The 15,525-nt window shown below is 39.4% G+C and overlaps 1 protein-coding gene across 1 annotated transcript in view; it reads right to left on the reverse strand.

Annotated features, from left to right (window-relative positions):
* The window catches only part of abca3b (ATP-binding cassette, sub-family A (ABC1), member 3b), a 110,097-nt gene that overhangs the window by 3,940 nt on the left and 90,632 nt on the right, over positions 1 to 15,525 (reverse strand). Inside the window, exons 23-28 of the mRNA XM_061974175.2 lie at positions 11,410 to 11,568; positions 10,772 to 10,944; positions 10,570 to 10,704; positions 6,484 to 6,678; positions 971 to 1,158; positions 719 to 889 (exon numbers count right to left, since the gene is read on the reverse strand). Coding sequence (XP_061830159.1) covers positions 719 to 889; positions 971 to 1,158; positions 6,484 to 6,678; positions 10,570 to 10,704; positions 10,772 to 10,944; positions 11,410 to 11,568 — 1,021 coding nt within the window. The remainder of the gene's footprint in view (positions 1 to 718; positions 890 to 970; positions 1,159 to 6,483; positions 6,679 to 10,569; positions 10,705 to 10,771; positions 10,945 to 11,409; positions 11,569 to 15,525) is intronic.

A 15,525-nucleotide genomic window follows, 5' to 3' on the forward strand; every position in this document is an offset into this window, starting at 1 on the left:
GGCATCGGTTTCAAAAAGTAAAATGTATGACTTTTTAAAACGGACGTAGGGAGAAGTACAGAGTGCCAATAAACCTTAAAGGCACTTCCTTTGCGTGCCGGCCCAGTCACATAATATCTACAGCTTTTCACAAACACACACAAGTGAATGCCAGGCATACTTGGTCAACAGCCATACAGGTCACACTGAGGGTGGCCGTATAAACAACTTTAACACTGTTACAAATATGCGCCACACTGTGAACCCACACCAAACAAGAACGACAAACAAATTTTGGGAGAACATCCGCACCGTAACACAACATAAACACAACAGAACAAATACCCAGAACCCCTTGCAGCACTAACTCTTCCGGGACGCTACAATATACACCCCCCGCTACCCCCCACCTCAACCCCGCCCACCTCAACCTCCTCATGCTCTCTCAGGGAGAGCATGTCCCAAATTGTGACTTAAAAAATAAATATGGCAGTGCCATGTTGGCATTTTTTTCCATAACTTGAGTTGATTTATTTTGGAAAACCTTGTTACATTGTTTAATGCATCCAGCGGGGCATCACAACAAAATTAGGCATAATATTGTGTTAATTCCACGACTGTATACATCCGTATCGGTTGATATCGGAATCGGTAATTAAGAGTTGGACAATATCGGATATCGGCAAAAAAGCCATTATCGGACATCTCTAAATAACATGCATTTTTTTTAGCGGTTCACCTGTGGGATGTTATGATAATAGCCTTGCCGGACTCCCTTGTGCGCGTCACAGCGTCCCACAGCAGCCTCCTGGCCACAGGATCCATCCCAGTGGAGGGTTCATCCAAGAAGATGACGGGAGGTCCACCGATGAGAGCCATGCCAGCACTCAGCTTCCGCTTGTTGCCGCCACTATGTGTTCATTGGTGTTACACACAAGCCAACATGCTAATATTTAAAATGTAAGGAAATAAATGTAAGGTCTTGGCCCACCTGTAGCTGCGCACTAGTTTATCGGCGTGCGGCTCTAGCAGGAGCGACCTGAGGACGTTCTCCACGCAGCCCGACACGTACTTCTCGGGTATTCCTCGAAGCCTGGCGTACATGCTCAGGGTTTCTCTCCCCGTCATGTGATCCAACACGGCGTCAAACTGAGGGCAGTATCCAATACGCTGTTGCACCTGTGAAAAAGAGAGAATTGCCCTTAAGATTACCTTAAAATTGTCCCTTTAGATAAGGTGTATGAATAATATTCAGAATTAAAAACCAGGAATATCTCTACCACAACTTATCAATGTCTAGTTCAGTGGTTCTAAACCTTGTTGGAGGTACCGAACCCCACCAGTTTCATATGCGCATTCACCGAACCCGAACCGTAATCATAAAATGATGTTGTTATATTAAAGAAATACTAATAAAGTTATATTAAAGAAATACTAATAAAGATATATTTTACAAACAGAACGTTACAAGAATGTACACATAATCCCATGTTTACATCTCATTGTGCAACATGTGAATGTTTTAGTGGGAACTAAATGCGATATCTGAAAGGGGTACCGGTACACATTATTTCCAAAGCAGGACCCCACACCCAGACATATAATACTAGTACACAGCTCATGAAAAACAATATCTTATAGTCATTGTAAGTGGGCCAAAACACTTATATTAGAAAATAATCTCATGGAAATGACTGCTGTCATTTGATTATAATAATAAAACTTTGAACTTGTTAGTTAGTCAGGTTTGGGACACATATGCTCCACCGAATGCTCGAGGAGTTTTTACGTTTGACGATAGAGTGATTGGAGCACATACTTGTTGGTCACAAAAAACATTCATGAAGTTTGGTTCTTTTATGAATTTATTATGGGTCTACTGAAAATGTGACCAAATCTGCTGGGTCAAAAGTATACATAAAGCAATGTTAATATTTGCTTACATGTCCCTTGGCAAGTTTCACTGCAATAAGGCGCTTTTGGTAGCCATCCACAAGCTTCTGGTTGAATTTTTGACCACTCCTCTTGACAAAATTGGTGCAGTTCAGCTATATTTGTTGGTTTTCTGACAAGGACTTGTTTTTTCGGCATTGTCCACACGTTTAAGTCAGGACTTTGGGAAGGCCATTCTAAAACCTTCATTCTAGTCTGATTTAGCCATTCCTTTACCACTTTTGACATGTGTTTGGGGTAGGGGTGTAACGGTACGTGTATTTGTATTGAACCGTTTCGGTACGGGGGTTCCGGTTCGGTTCGGAGGTGTACCGAACGAGTTTCCACACGGACATATTAAGTAGCGTAACGCACGTTGTGTAAACAATGCACACCGAGGCACAACACACGGCATGCTAGCACCTAACGGGCTACGATAGACTGACCATACGTCCTCTTTTTACCGGACATGTCCTCTTTTGCGGAGCTGTCAGGGCGGAGTTTCTTAAATGCCTCAAATGCATTTTGAGTTAGGGTTGCGTGTATTTTCAATGTACGTTCAGGGCTAAGAAGGGGTTGAAAACAAAACAAATTGTGCGCGCAGTAGTATTCATGAGGGAAGGGCAGAGACAGAGAGAGAGCGATAGAGTTATGATAAACGCGCATGCGTCGCCAGGCTCTGCTTTTTATCCATAGATTTATCAGATTTTATTTTTTATTATCTATAGCAGGGGTGTCAAAAGTGTGCCCTGGAGGCCATTTGCGGCCCACAGCTAATGTTTTAGAGGCCCATGGCACATTATAAAAATACTATTAAAATAAACAAAAACATAACAAAAGTGAAATAAAAAAGCTTAAAGGTTCAATGTAATTTAGAAAAAGTTGCAATGTTGACTAATAAAACAAAGCTGTTTTTTTTTCTTTCAAACTGTCATTGCTCAAAACATAATATTGAATCAAAATCAATGTTATTATGAATTATTGACCAATCCAAGGTTCCGATTACTTCAAATCAAATATTCCACTAAGAAAAATATTTTTGGTGGAAGATTTTGCAAATTTGGTAAATAAATAAACCAAAAATTTATATTTTGTTGTTTTCTTACTGTATCGAAAATGAACCGAACCGTGACCTCTAAACTGAGGTACGTACTGAACCAAAATTTTTGTGTACCAATACACCCCTAGTTTGGGGTCATTGCCCTGATAGAACACCCAACTGCGCCCAAGACCCAACCTCTGGGCTGATGATTTCAGGTTGTCCTGAAGAATTTGGAGGTAATCCTCCATTTTCATTGTCCCATTTACTCTCTGTAAAGCACCTGTTCCATTGGCAGGAAAACAGGCCTAGAGCATAATACTACCACCATCATGCTTGACGGTAGGATGGTGTTCCTGGGATTAAAGGCCTCACCTTTTCTTCTCCAAACATATTGCTGGGTATTGTGGCCAAACAGCTCAATTTTTGTTTCATCTGACATCACATGAACAAAGATAAGACCTTCTGGAGGAAAGTTCTGTGGTCAGATGAAACAAAAATTCATCTGTTTGGCCACAAGTGTATGTAAACTTTTGACTACGACTGTATGTGTCACAGTGAAGCAGCAGTGGGATGAGTAGAAGAAGACTACTCTACAACCATGAAAAAAAATCTAAATAAATTACAAAAATACGATTTTTAACAACAAGTATGAATGTTTTAGTGCTCGAGTCATTGTTTCCTGACGGATCAATTTAAGCGACGGACATATTGATCCAGACAAGCAGCAACACAGGTAGAAATCCCAGCATGTAAGCTTCATCACGAAACTTGGTCAAACATTTGTACGTAGCTATAATTTGTGCATAAATATATTTAGTTTTTTTGTATTGAAATTGCTGACTTGGTGATGTATTTTGAATTTGTGGTCGTGTTGTTTTTTTGTCTGAGAGTAACGATCAAACCTAGTTTAATACATGTAGTGCTAAACTAGACCAATAGAGGGCGACAACGCTAATAGTGATAAGTCACATACAATGTTTGTTGTGTGAATGTTGTTTTATTTTCTATATGTGTAAACATTTGTAGTAGAGATGTTCGATAATTGCTTTTTTGCAGATATCCGATATTCCGATTCCGATATCAACAGATACCGATATATACAGTCGTGGAATTAACACATTATTATGCCTAATTTTGTTGTGATGCCCCGCTGGATGCATTAAACAATGTAACAAGGTTTTCCAAAATAAATCAACTCAAGTTATGGAAAAAAATGCCAACATGGCACTGCCATATTTATTATTGAAGTCACAAATTGCATTATTTATTTTTTTAAACAGCAGCTTGGTACATGCTCTCCCTGAGAGAGAATGAGGAGGTTGAGGTGGGCGGGGTTGAATTGGGGGGGGAACGGGGGTGTATATTGTAACGTCCCGGAAGAGTTAGTGCTGCAAGGGGTTCTGGGTATTTGTTCTGTTGTGTTTATGTTGTGTTACGGTGCGGATGTTCTCCCGAAAAGTGTTTGTCATTCTTGTTTGGTGTGGATTCACAGTGTGGCGCATATTTGTAAAAGTGTTGAAGTTGTTTATATGGCCACCCTCAGTGTGACCTGTATGGCTGTTGACCAAGTATGCCTTGCATTCACTTGTGTGTGTGAAAAGTGAATGTGATTGGGCCGGCACGCAAAGGCAGTGCCTATAAGGCACGCCCCCAATATTGTTGCCTGGGTGGAAATCGGGAGAAATTCGGGAGAATGGTTGCCCCGGGAGATTTTCGGGAGGGGCACTGAAATTCGGGAGTCTCCCGGAAAAATCGGGAGGGTTGGCAAGTATGACTGGGAGACGCAACTGCTCTGTACTTCTCCCTACGTCCATGTACCACTCCGTACAGCGGCGTTTTAAAAAGTCATACATTTAACTTTTTGAAACCGATACCGATAATTTCCGATATTACATTTTAAAGCATTTATCGGCCGATAATATCGGCAGTCCGATATTATCGGACATCTATAATTTGTAGTGTATTGTGTGAATATAGTAACACTAAACCTTTTATTTATGTAAAATGCACAATGGACATTATGTATGTTAACTAGATTTTGTGTATTTCATGTTTATATTTACAGTCTTACAAACCTAAATGAAGGAAGAAATGTTGGCGGTCACTCACCCTGTCTCATCTACACGTACGCAAAGGGAGCACGTGCACACATACAAAAGCAGTCCAAGTGACGCAACAAACAATTTTCAGTCATGTTCATGTGATGATAGAATATGCATTCAATGACAGCTAAGATTTACTATCCAAATCGCTATCATTACCTAACAACACTCAAAGCTAATGCGTGTGCATGTGTTACGTACGTACGTAGTTACATCATTACGTCCTACAAGCCGTAAAAGATGGGATATGCTGTGTAAAATACCGCATTTTTCGGAGTATAAGTCGCACCGGAGTATAAGTCGCACCTGCCGAAAATGCATAATAAAGAAGGAAAAAAACATATATAAGTCGCACTGGAGCCCGGCCAAACTATGAAAAAAACTGCGACTTATAGTCCGAAAAATACGGTACATGAGAAAGTTAGTGCACTCTAGACATCTGTGTGGAAGTTGCAAACAGCTCCTTTAAGTTCCACAAATTCAGTGTAAAAAAACAAAACAGCTTCAGTAATAAAACCCCAAATTAACCTCTATAGAATACAAGCAATATGAGAAGCCACTTGATGAACCATCACACGGAAAGAATTACTGAGGTAAAACCAAGAAGCAAGAAGCAATTAAGTTTTCCTCACGACAGCACGCCCTTATTATTTATTACCACCTCTCTATAGTACTAAATATGACTGAGCATTGGATTTGTGTTTATTACATTTAGTATGTTTATCCTTCACATTCTAGGCACTTCATTTTCCACACTAACACATTTTTTTACGAAGTCATTTTTTTATTCGACAACACTGCAATAATATCCTGTTGTTGCCTTAACACAGTGGTTCTCAACCTTTTTTCAGTGATGTACCCCCTGTGAACATTTTTTTAATTCAAGTACCCCCTAATCAGAGCAAAGCATTTTTGGTTGAAAAAAAGAGATAAAGAAGTAATATACAGCACTATGTCATCAGTTTCTGATTTATTAAATTGTATAACAGTGAAAAATATTGCTCATTTGTAGTGGTCTTTCTTGAACTATTTGGAAAAAAAGATATAAAAATAACTAAAAACTTGTTGAAAAATAAACAAGTGATTCAATTATAAATAAAGATTTCTACACATAGAAGTAATCATCAACTTAAAGTGCCCTCTTTGGGGATTGTAATAGAGATCCATCTGGATTCATGAATAATTCTAAATATTTCTTCACAAAAAAAGAAATCTTTAACATCAATATTTATGGAACATGTCCACAAAAAAATCTAGCTGTCAACACTGAATATTGCATTGTTGCATTGTTGGTCCCAAAGATCGACCGGTCGATCGCGATCAACGGGTTGGCGACCCTTGGCCGAAGTGAATTTGTCTTGCTGACTATCTCGTTTCCATTCAACAATGCACACAAATTTCATTTGACGCCCCCCCCTCTGTACTAACCTTTTTGATGTCTCTTAAGATGCTGTAGCCGTCGATGTAGGCGTCCCCGCAGGTCACGCTTTCATCACCAGTCAGCATCTTGAAGGTGGTGGTTTTTCCAGCGCCGTTAAAGCCCAGCAGGCCAAAACACTCTCCTTTCCCCACGGCAAGTGAAAGGCGGTCCACAGCGAGGAGAGTCTGTCCGCTGCTGTACACCTGGAGAGGAAGAGGAGGAGACTCAGTAAGACTGGTGTGTAAAAAAGCCAATTGTGTATGTTTTGTATTCATAGGCAGGTTTTCATTGATTTCATTGCCTGATTATTCAACAGTCTTCACCAGGGGTGTCAAATATACGGACCGAGGGTCAGATCAGGCTTCACGGGTGAGTTTGCTAAGTATAAAAATGTACCTTAAAGGGGAACATTATCACCAGACCTATGTAAGCGTCAATATATACCTTGATGTTGCAGAAAAAAGACCATATATTTTTTTAACCGATTTCCGAACTCTAAATGGGTGAATTTTGGCGAATTAAACGCCTTTCTATTATTCGCTCTCGGAGCGATGACATCACAACGTGACGTCACATCGGGAAGCAATCCGCCATTTTCTCACTTTCGTCGGTGTGTTGTCGGAGGGTGTAACAACACGAACAGGGACGGATTCAAGTTGCACCAGTGGCCCAAAGATGCGAAAGTGGCAAGAAATTGGACGAAATTTGTTCAAAATACGAGGCTGTGGGGAAAGCCGACGAAATGGTCAGTCGTTTGTTCCGCACACTTTACCGACGAAAGCTATGCTACGACAGAGATGGCAAGAATGTGTGGATATCCTGCGACACTCAAAGCAGATGCTGACATCAACTCCAAAACTGGACAGATCAGCTTTCAGGAAAAGAGAGCGGATGAGGGTATGTCTACAGAATATATTAATTGATGAAAACTTTATTCATTACTCGCGGTTTTACGTAAATTATTATACATAAACTGTGTTTACCAATAATTTAGCTTAAAAACATTTATTTTTTTCAATCATTCGAGTACATTCGGGTAGTCTTGTGTAATGCAGTATTTTGTGTCTATTTAGGTATGGTTAACCTGAGTGCTGAAATCGTGGAAAAATATATGTTCTTAGCGCGCCTGAAATGGGCTGTCTGCACTCTCAAAGTGCATGTTGTTGCCAAATGTATTTCATATGCTGTAAATCTAGTTCATAGTTGTTAGTTTCCTTTAATGCCAAACAAACACATACCAATCGTTGGTTAGAAGGCGATCGCCGAATTCGTCCTCGCTTTTTCCCGTGTCGCTGGCTGTCGTGTCGTTTTCGTCGGTTTCGCTTGCATACGGTTCAAACCGATATGGCTCAATAGCTTCAGTTTCTTCTTCAATTTCGTTTTCGCTACCTGCCTCCACACTACAACCATCTGTTGATTACGCATGTATTTCAATACATGCGTAATCTGTTGAATCGCTTAAGCCGCTGAAATCCGAGTCTGAATCCGAGCTAATATCACTATACCTTGCTGTTCTTTCCGCCATGTTTGTTTGTATTGGCATCACTGTGTGACGTCACAGGAAAATGGACGGGTGTATATAACGATGGTTAAAATCAGGCACTTTGAAGCTTTTTTTAGGGATATTGCGTGATGGGTAAAATTTTGAAAGAAACTTCGAAAAATAAAATAAGTCACTGGGAACTGATTTTTAATGGTTTTAACCCTTCTGAAATTGTGATAATGTTCCCCTTTAAATTTTTGAATGAAAGAAACAGCTGTTCTAAATGTGTCCACTGGATGTCGCAATAGCAATTATTTGTATCTTTGTATATGATGCTACTTATGTACAAAATATACCACATGATGTTAGTAAATCAGTCGAGGAACATTATCAAACTACATGAATAACATCCTTTAATTTGATTTTGGTATAATTTTTTTTATCTAGATAGATTGAAAATTAAAACCAATGAGTTGACTGATGAACAGTATCACATAACTTATTCAGAAAATACAAATAACGACAAATAAAGTATATACACTATTAACCACAACAGATAATTGTAAAAACAATAACATTATGATTTGTACAATTTCAGAATGTGCTTGTTCTATTTTTAAACAAAGAAAACAATCTGAAGTTGTCTTTATTTTTAAGTTATCGTGCCGTGATTTCACCAATCCGGCCCGTTATGGAGTAGATTTTTCTACAAGTGGCCCCCCCATCCAAAATGAGTTTGACACCCCTGGTCTTCACATTCGTGTGACATTGCAAATTGAATGGGAGGAACCCAAAATGTACCACAAACCATAATTTCCTTCATATTTGTTGACATCATTGGCACTTTACATTTGCTGCAAAACTGGGATTGTTTTATACTTCTGACTTTGAACTAGGAAAAGTCAACAAATACACACTAAATACAAAAAAAAACTATGTATTATCAATGCATCTATTTTTAATCGTAATTGTCATGCTCCCACGGGACAGTTTGGACTTTGTTCTTTATTTTTCTGTTAGGTATCATTTACTGTCCTGGTGCTCTTGTTTTGGGAGGATTTCCTGTTTGCAACACCTTTACCACCTTTGAATTCCTTGTCCTGTCAGCACACCTGTTTCACATTGTTAATTAGTTCTATTTAGTTCCACATTGTGCCTTCCTTTAGTGCTGGTTCATTAGCTTTTGTATGCCAAAGTGTTCCATTCCCATTTTTTCATATTTTCATTTTCTTTACTCAAAATTAGAGATGTCCGATAATGGCTTTTTTGCCGATATTCCGATATTGTCCAACTCTTAATTACCGATTCCGCTATCAACCGATACCGATATATACAGTCGTGGAATTAACACATTATTATGCCTAATTTTGTTGTGATGCCCCGCTGGATGCATTAAACAATGTAACAAGGTTTTTCAAAATAAATCAACTCAGGTTATGGAAAAAAATGCCAACATGGCACTGCCATATTTATTATTGAAGTCACAAAGTGCTTTTTTTTTTTTAACATGCCTCAAAACAGCAGCTTGGAATTTGGGACATGCTCTCCCTGAGATAATCCTGATACCCACTATGGGAAATACTCTACTTTGACAAAGTGCTTTTTTTTTCTTTTTTTTTTTAAACATGCCTCAAAACAACAGCTACAAAAACAATGAAGGCACACAGCTTCAGTCCAGAGTATACTAGAGAATACTTGCCAACCTTGAGACCTCCGAATTCGGGAGAGGGTGGGGGGTTGAGGTAGGGTTGGGGGGGCGGGGTTCGGTGGTAGCGGGGGGTGTATATTGTAGCGTCCCAGAAGAGTTAGTGCTGCAAGGGGTTCTGGGTATTTGTTCTGTTGTGTTTATGTTGTGTTACGGTGCGGATGTTCTCCTGAAATGTGTTTGTCATTCCTTTTTGGTGTGGGTTCACAGTGTGGCGCATATTTGTAACAGTGTTAAAGTTGTTTATACGGCCACCCTCAGTGTGACCTGTATGGCTGTTGACCAAGTATGCGTTGCATTCACTTGTGTGTGTGTAAAAGCTGCATATATTATGTGACTGGGCCGGCACGCTGTTTGTATGGAGGAAAAGCGACGTGACGACAGGTTGTAGAAGACGCTAAAGGCAGTGCCTTTAAGGCACGCTCCCAATAATGTTGTCCGGGTGGAAATCGGGAGAAATTCGGGAGAATGGTTGCCCCGGGAGATTTTCGGGAGGGGCACTGAAATTCGTGAGTCTCCCGGGAAAGTCGGGAGGTTGAAACCGATACCGATAATTTCCGATATTACATTTTAAAGCATTTACTCAAAATCATATTAAAATAGTTGTTACGACATTAAAATAAATCATAAATAAAACGGAGCGAACCTGTGTTACTTCAACTCTGCCTGGTAGCTAATAAAGGGACCACGTTCTTACACTTTGCCTACATTCTCTGCTTCCTGGACTCCCGCCAACAGCTGACATGCGGCATCGCCACAACTAACATACTTAATAGTATTGCGATTAATGTGCACTATATCCTGTTTGTGTGATATCATTTGGTCAAATGTAGTTTGGTGAGGAAACTACATTTCAGTCATCTCAAACGCAGCAACAGTTTCAGCCATGCAGCTCAGGTTACACACCTTGCTGAGTTCTTGCAGAATGAGAGGACTCCCGACCATCGACTCCACCATCGGCTGGCACTCCAGGACCCTCTTCCTCTCGTCTGCGACGTCTCTATCCTCTGGCAGCAGTGCCGCATTGCTTATAAAAGATAACTAACACACACACAAAAAAGAGAATTGGTGGATGAAGTTTCAAATATCACCTTTGCACAATCCCCACCTGTTTTTTACTCCTGCAAAGAGAGGAGAGCAATCGCCGTAGATTGTGGACACACTGCAGCTCGATCACGAACAACAAAATGATGTAGACAATTCCTTGAACGGAGAAAGCCAGCAAGAAGCGGCCCACACCCGGCGCCGACATGGAGAAGTAGTTTGTTTGGTATGTAATATCTACAATGAGAGAAAAATATACACTGTTTGTGGTAGAAATACAGTTGCCAGACACAACATTAGGTACATCTTATGATATTCAATGCTATTATTGTACTTTGTATATGTGTATGGTGTATTTCTAATATTTCAACTATTTCTTGTAGATAACCAATACGTTATAACTTTTAATTTGGCTTGATGTTCCCTATTTTGTCTTCAATAACAAAATACTTTCCTAGTTAAAAAAAAACTTTTGAATGTGCTTCTCTTAAAGAGTATCTACACCCATGTATTGTCATTATAATAATAAAGTCTGATCATTTTAATAGATATTTTTTTAGCACCGCCCCCACAAAAACTCATTATTACACACATCCATCACATAAAGCGGTGAGTGTGGGCAGCACATTGCATTATTGTAACATTTCAAAGCACATACTGCGCAAGAATAAAACAACCACACCACAGCGTGGCTGCACTTACTTAAGTATTTGCAGATAGTCTGAGTGACTGGGCTGGTCGTGCAAAACGAGGTGAATTCATAGTTCTGGTAAAACTGGCAGAAGGACATGCCCAAACAATAGTTGGGAAAGATCAAGAACACCTTATCCAGGAGGCGGGACAGGTTCTGCAGGTGTAACTCTAAAGAGAAAGACAAGAGCAGTAAATTATTTTCATCCCTCACCTTGCACGTCGGACAAAACTATTTTACACTGCTAGAAACTAAATACAACTGCAGGTATGGCTGATGCAGGTGGATCTAGTGAGGTTTCTGGTGTGTATATGTGCCATTCCATGAAATCAGAGTGTGATTTGTTTTTAGAAAATTCTGAAAATAAACTTCAATTACTCTTAATCTGAAAATACACAAATAAAATAAACTACTCAAAATGTGTATTGGCGCATTCATTTCGTCAAGGCTCATTTAGAGAATTTCAAAAAGTAACAGGGGTGAATTTTTAGCATCTGAGTAGCAAATACATGGCATGTTGACACTAAGCACATTAGAGTGATTCTTGGAAAAAAAACAATTGTTTCAAAAATAAACAAACAATTCTGGTAATGAGACTGTGCTGTGATTTTAAAATATCGGTTAAAGTAGCATGTAATATACAGAAAAATAAATAAGTCCGGTGACCTGCAGAGGATATCAACATTGCAATTTCTTATGGACCATGCGACTTGTGGAATATTGTAAATTTTTCAGATTGGGTAATGGGGGAACTGGAGTGAGCAAAGACCTAGAAACTTAAATGTGAATTTGAACTAAATTCCTGTTTTAAAGAAAATTAACTGTAAGTATAGCTGGGACAAGAAGTAATACAAATATGTAAAATAAATCTATTGCATTTCTGAAGGATATAAATGACTATTAATGGGGACTTTTGATCAAATGTTGTCTTTTCTGGCTTATAAATGTTGTTACAATGTTGGATACTAAAATCATGATCATAGTCAAATCATAAGGGTTCATGCACTTTGGTGTGAGCTTGAAAGCAGTTTTGGTTGCGTTGGTTTGCAGGGTTTTGCAGTCCGGCTACATTGTGACGTCGCAGCGAGGTGGACATACTTTATTTGGACATTACGTCAAACTCTCAGCCAGAGGGGGGTCTCACACACACACAAAAAAAGGTAGGATAAAGAATTATTTTCCTGTAATCCTAGCATTTGCATAACAACCAACATGCGACATTCAGTAACATAAATGCATTGACATGACCTAATGTTGTAACCGGGTGAATCATACTGTTTATGGAAGTTTTTTTCGACTGGCTCTGGGGAAAAAAATAGCCTAGACGTCTTCAAGTTTTACAGTATATATCTTGAAGATGTCTAAGCAATTTTTTTCCCAGAGACAGTATATATATATATATATATATATATATATATATATATATATATATATATATATATATATATATATATATATATATATAATATATCGCCAAACGTATTTGGCCACCCATCCAAATGATCCGAATTAGGTGTCCTAATCACTTGGCCTGGTGTATAAAATCAAGCATTTAGGCATGGAGACTGTTTCTCAAACATTTGTGAAAGAATGTGAAAGAATGGGCCCCTCTCAGTGATTTCCAGCGTGGAACTGCCATAGGATGTAATCCAGTCGTGACATTTCCTCGCTCATAAATATTCCAAAGTCAACTTTATTACAAACCCCGTTTCCATATGAGTTCGGAAATTGTGTTAGATGTAAATATAAACGGAATACAATGATTTGCAAATCATTTTCAAACCATATTCAGTTGAATATGCTACAAAGACAACATATTTGATGTTCAAACTGATAAAAAAAATTTTTTTGCAAATAATCATTAACTTTAGAATCTGATGCCAGCAACACGTGACAAAGAAGTTGAGAAAGGTGGCAATAAATACTGATAAAGTTGAGGAATACTCATCAAACACTTATTTGGAACATCCCACAGGTGAACAGGCAAATTGGGAAGAGGTGGGTGCCATGATTGGGTATAAAAGTAGATTCCATGAAATGCTCAGTCATTCACAAACAAGGATGGGGCGAGGGTCACCACTTTGTCAACAAATGCGTGAGTAAATTGTTGAACAGTTTAAGAAAAACCTTTCTTAACCAGCTATTGCAAGGAATTTAGGGATTTCACCATCTACGGTCCGTAATATCATCAAAGGGTTCAGAGAATCTGGAGAAATCACTGCACATAAGCAGATAAGCCCGTGTCCTTCGATCCCTCAGGCTGTACTGTATCAACAAGCGACATCAGTGTGTAAAGGATATCACCACATGGGCTCAGGAACACTTCAGAAACCCACTGTCAGTAACTACAGTTGGTCGCTACATCTGTAAGTGCAAGTTAAAACTCTCCTATGCAAGGCGAAAACTGTTTATCAACAACACCCATAAACGCCGTCGGCTTCGCTGGGCCTGAGCTCATCTAAGATGGACTGATACAAAGTGGAAAAGTGTTCTGTGGTCTGACGAGTCCACATTTCAAATTGTTTTTGGAAACTGTGGACGTCGTGTCCTCTGGACCAAAGAGGAAAAGAACCATCCGGATTGTTATAGGCGCAAAGTTGAAAAGCCAGCATCTGTGATGGTATGGGGGTGTATTAGTGCCCAAGACATGGGTAACTTACACATCTGTGAAGGCACCATTAATGCTGAAAGGTACATACAGGTTTTGGAGCAACATATGTTGCCATCTAAGCAACGTTACCATGGACGCCCCTGCTTATTTCAGCAAGACAATGCCAAGCCACGTGTTACATCAACGTGGCTTAATCGTAAAAGAGTGCGGGTACTAGACTGGCCTGCCTGTAGTCCAGACCTGTCTCCCATTGAAAATGTGTGGCGCGTTATGAAGCCTAAAATACCACAACGGAGACCCCCGGACTGTTGAACAACTTAAGCTGTACATCAAGCAAGAATGGGAAAGAATTCCACCTGAGAAGCTTAAAAAATGTGTCTCCTCCGTTCCCAAACGTTTACTGAGTGTTGTTAAAAGGAAAGGCCGTGTAACACTACGTTGGCACGTGTTGCAGCCATGAAATTCTAAGTTAATTATTATTTGCAAAAAAAAAATTAAGTTTATGAGTTTGAACATCAAATATCTTGTCTTTGTAGTGCATTCAATTGAATATGGGTTGAAAAGGATTTGCAAATCATTGTATTCCGTTTATATTTACATCCAACACAATTTCTCAACTCATATGGAAACGGGGTTTGTACAAGAAAAGTGACGAGTTTGTGAATAACAGCAAGTCAGCCACCAAGTGGTAGGCCATGTAAACTGACAGAGGGGTCAGCGGATGCTGAAGCGTATAGTGCAAAGACTTTCTGCACAGTCGGTTGCTACAGCGCTCCAAACTTCATGTGACCTTCCATTTAGCCCACGTACAGTACGCAGAGAGCTTCATGGAATGGGTTTCCATGAAGAGTGATGAATCACGCTTTTCCATCTGGCAATCTGATGGACGAGTCTGGGTTTGGAGGTTTCCAGAAGAACGCTACATTTCGGACTGCCTTGTGCCGAGTGTGAAAATTAGGTGGAGGAGGAATTATGGTGTGGGGTTGGTTTTTCAAGAGTTGGGCAGGGCACCTTAGTTCCAGTGAAAGGAACTCTGAATGCTCCAGGATACCAAAACATTTTGGACAATTCCATGGGATGGCACTTCAAGTTCATATGTGAGTAAAGGCAGGTGGCCAAATACTTTTGGCAATATAGTGTACCGTATTTTTCGGACTATAAGTCGCTCCGGAGTATAAGACGCACCGGCCGAAAATGCATAATAAAGAAGGAAAAAAACATATATAAATCGCACTGGAGTATAAGTCGCATTTTTGGGGGAAATTTATTTGATAAAACCCAACACCAAGAATAGACATTTGAAAGGCAATTTAAAATAAATAAATAATAATGAACAACAGGCTGAATAAGTGTACGTTATATGACGCATAAATAACCAACTGAGAACGTGCCTGGTATGTTAACGTAACATATTATGGTAAGAGTCATTCAAATAACTATAACATACAGAACATGCTATACGTTTACCAAACAATCTGTCACTCCTAATCACTAAATCCCATGCAATCTTATACGT

The sequence above is a fragment of the Nerophis lumbriciformis genome, linkage group LG22 (genome assembly GCF_033978685.3).
Source record: "Nerophis lumbriciformis linkage group LG22, RoL_Nlum_v2.1, whole genome shotgun sequence".
Lineage (NCBI taxonomy): Eukaryota > Metazoa > Chordata > Actinopteri > Syngnathiformes > Syngnathidae > Nerophis > Nerophis lumbriciformis.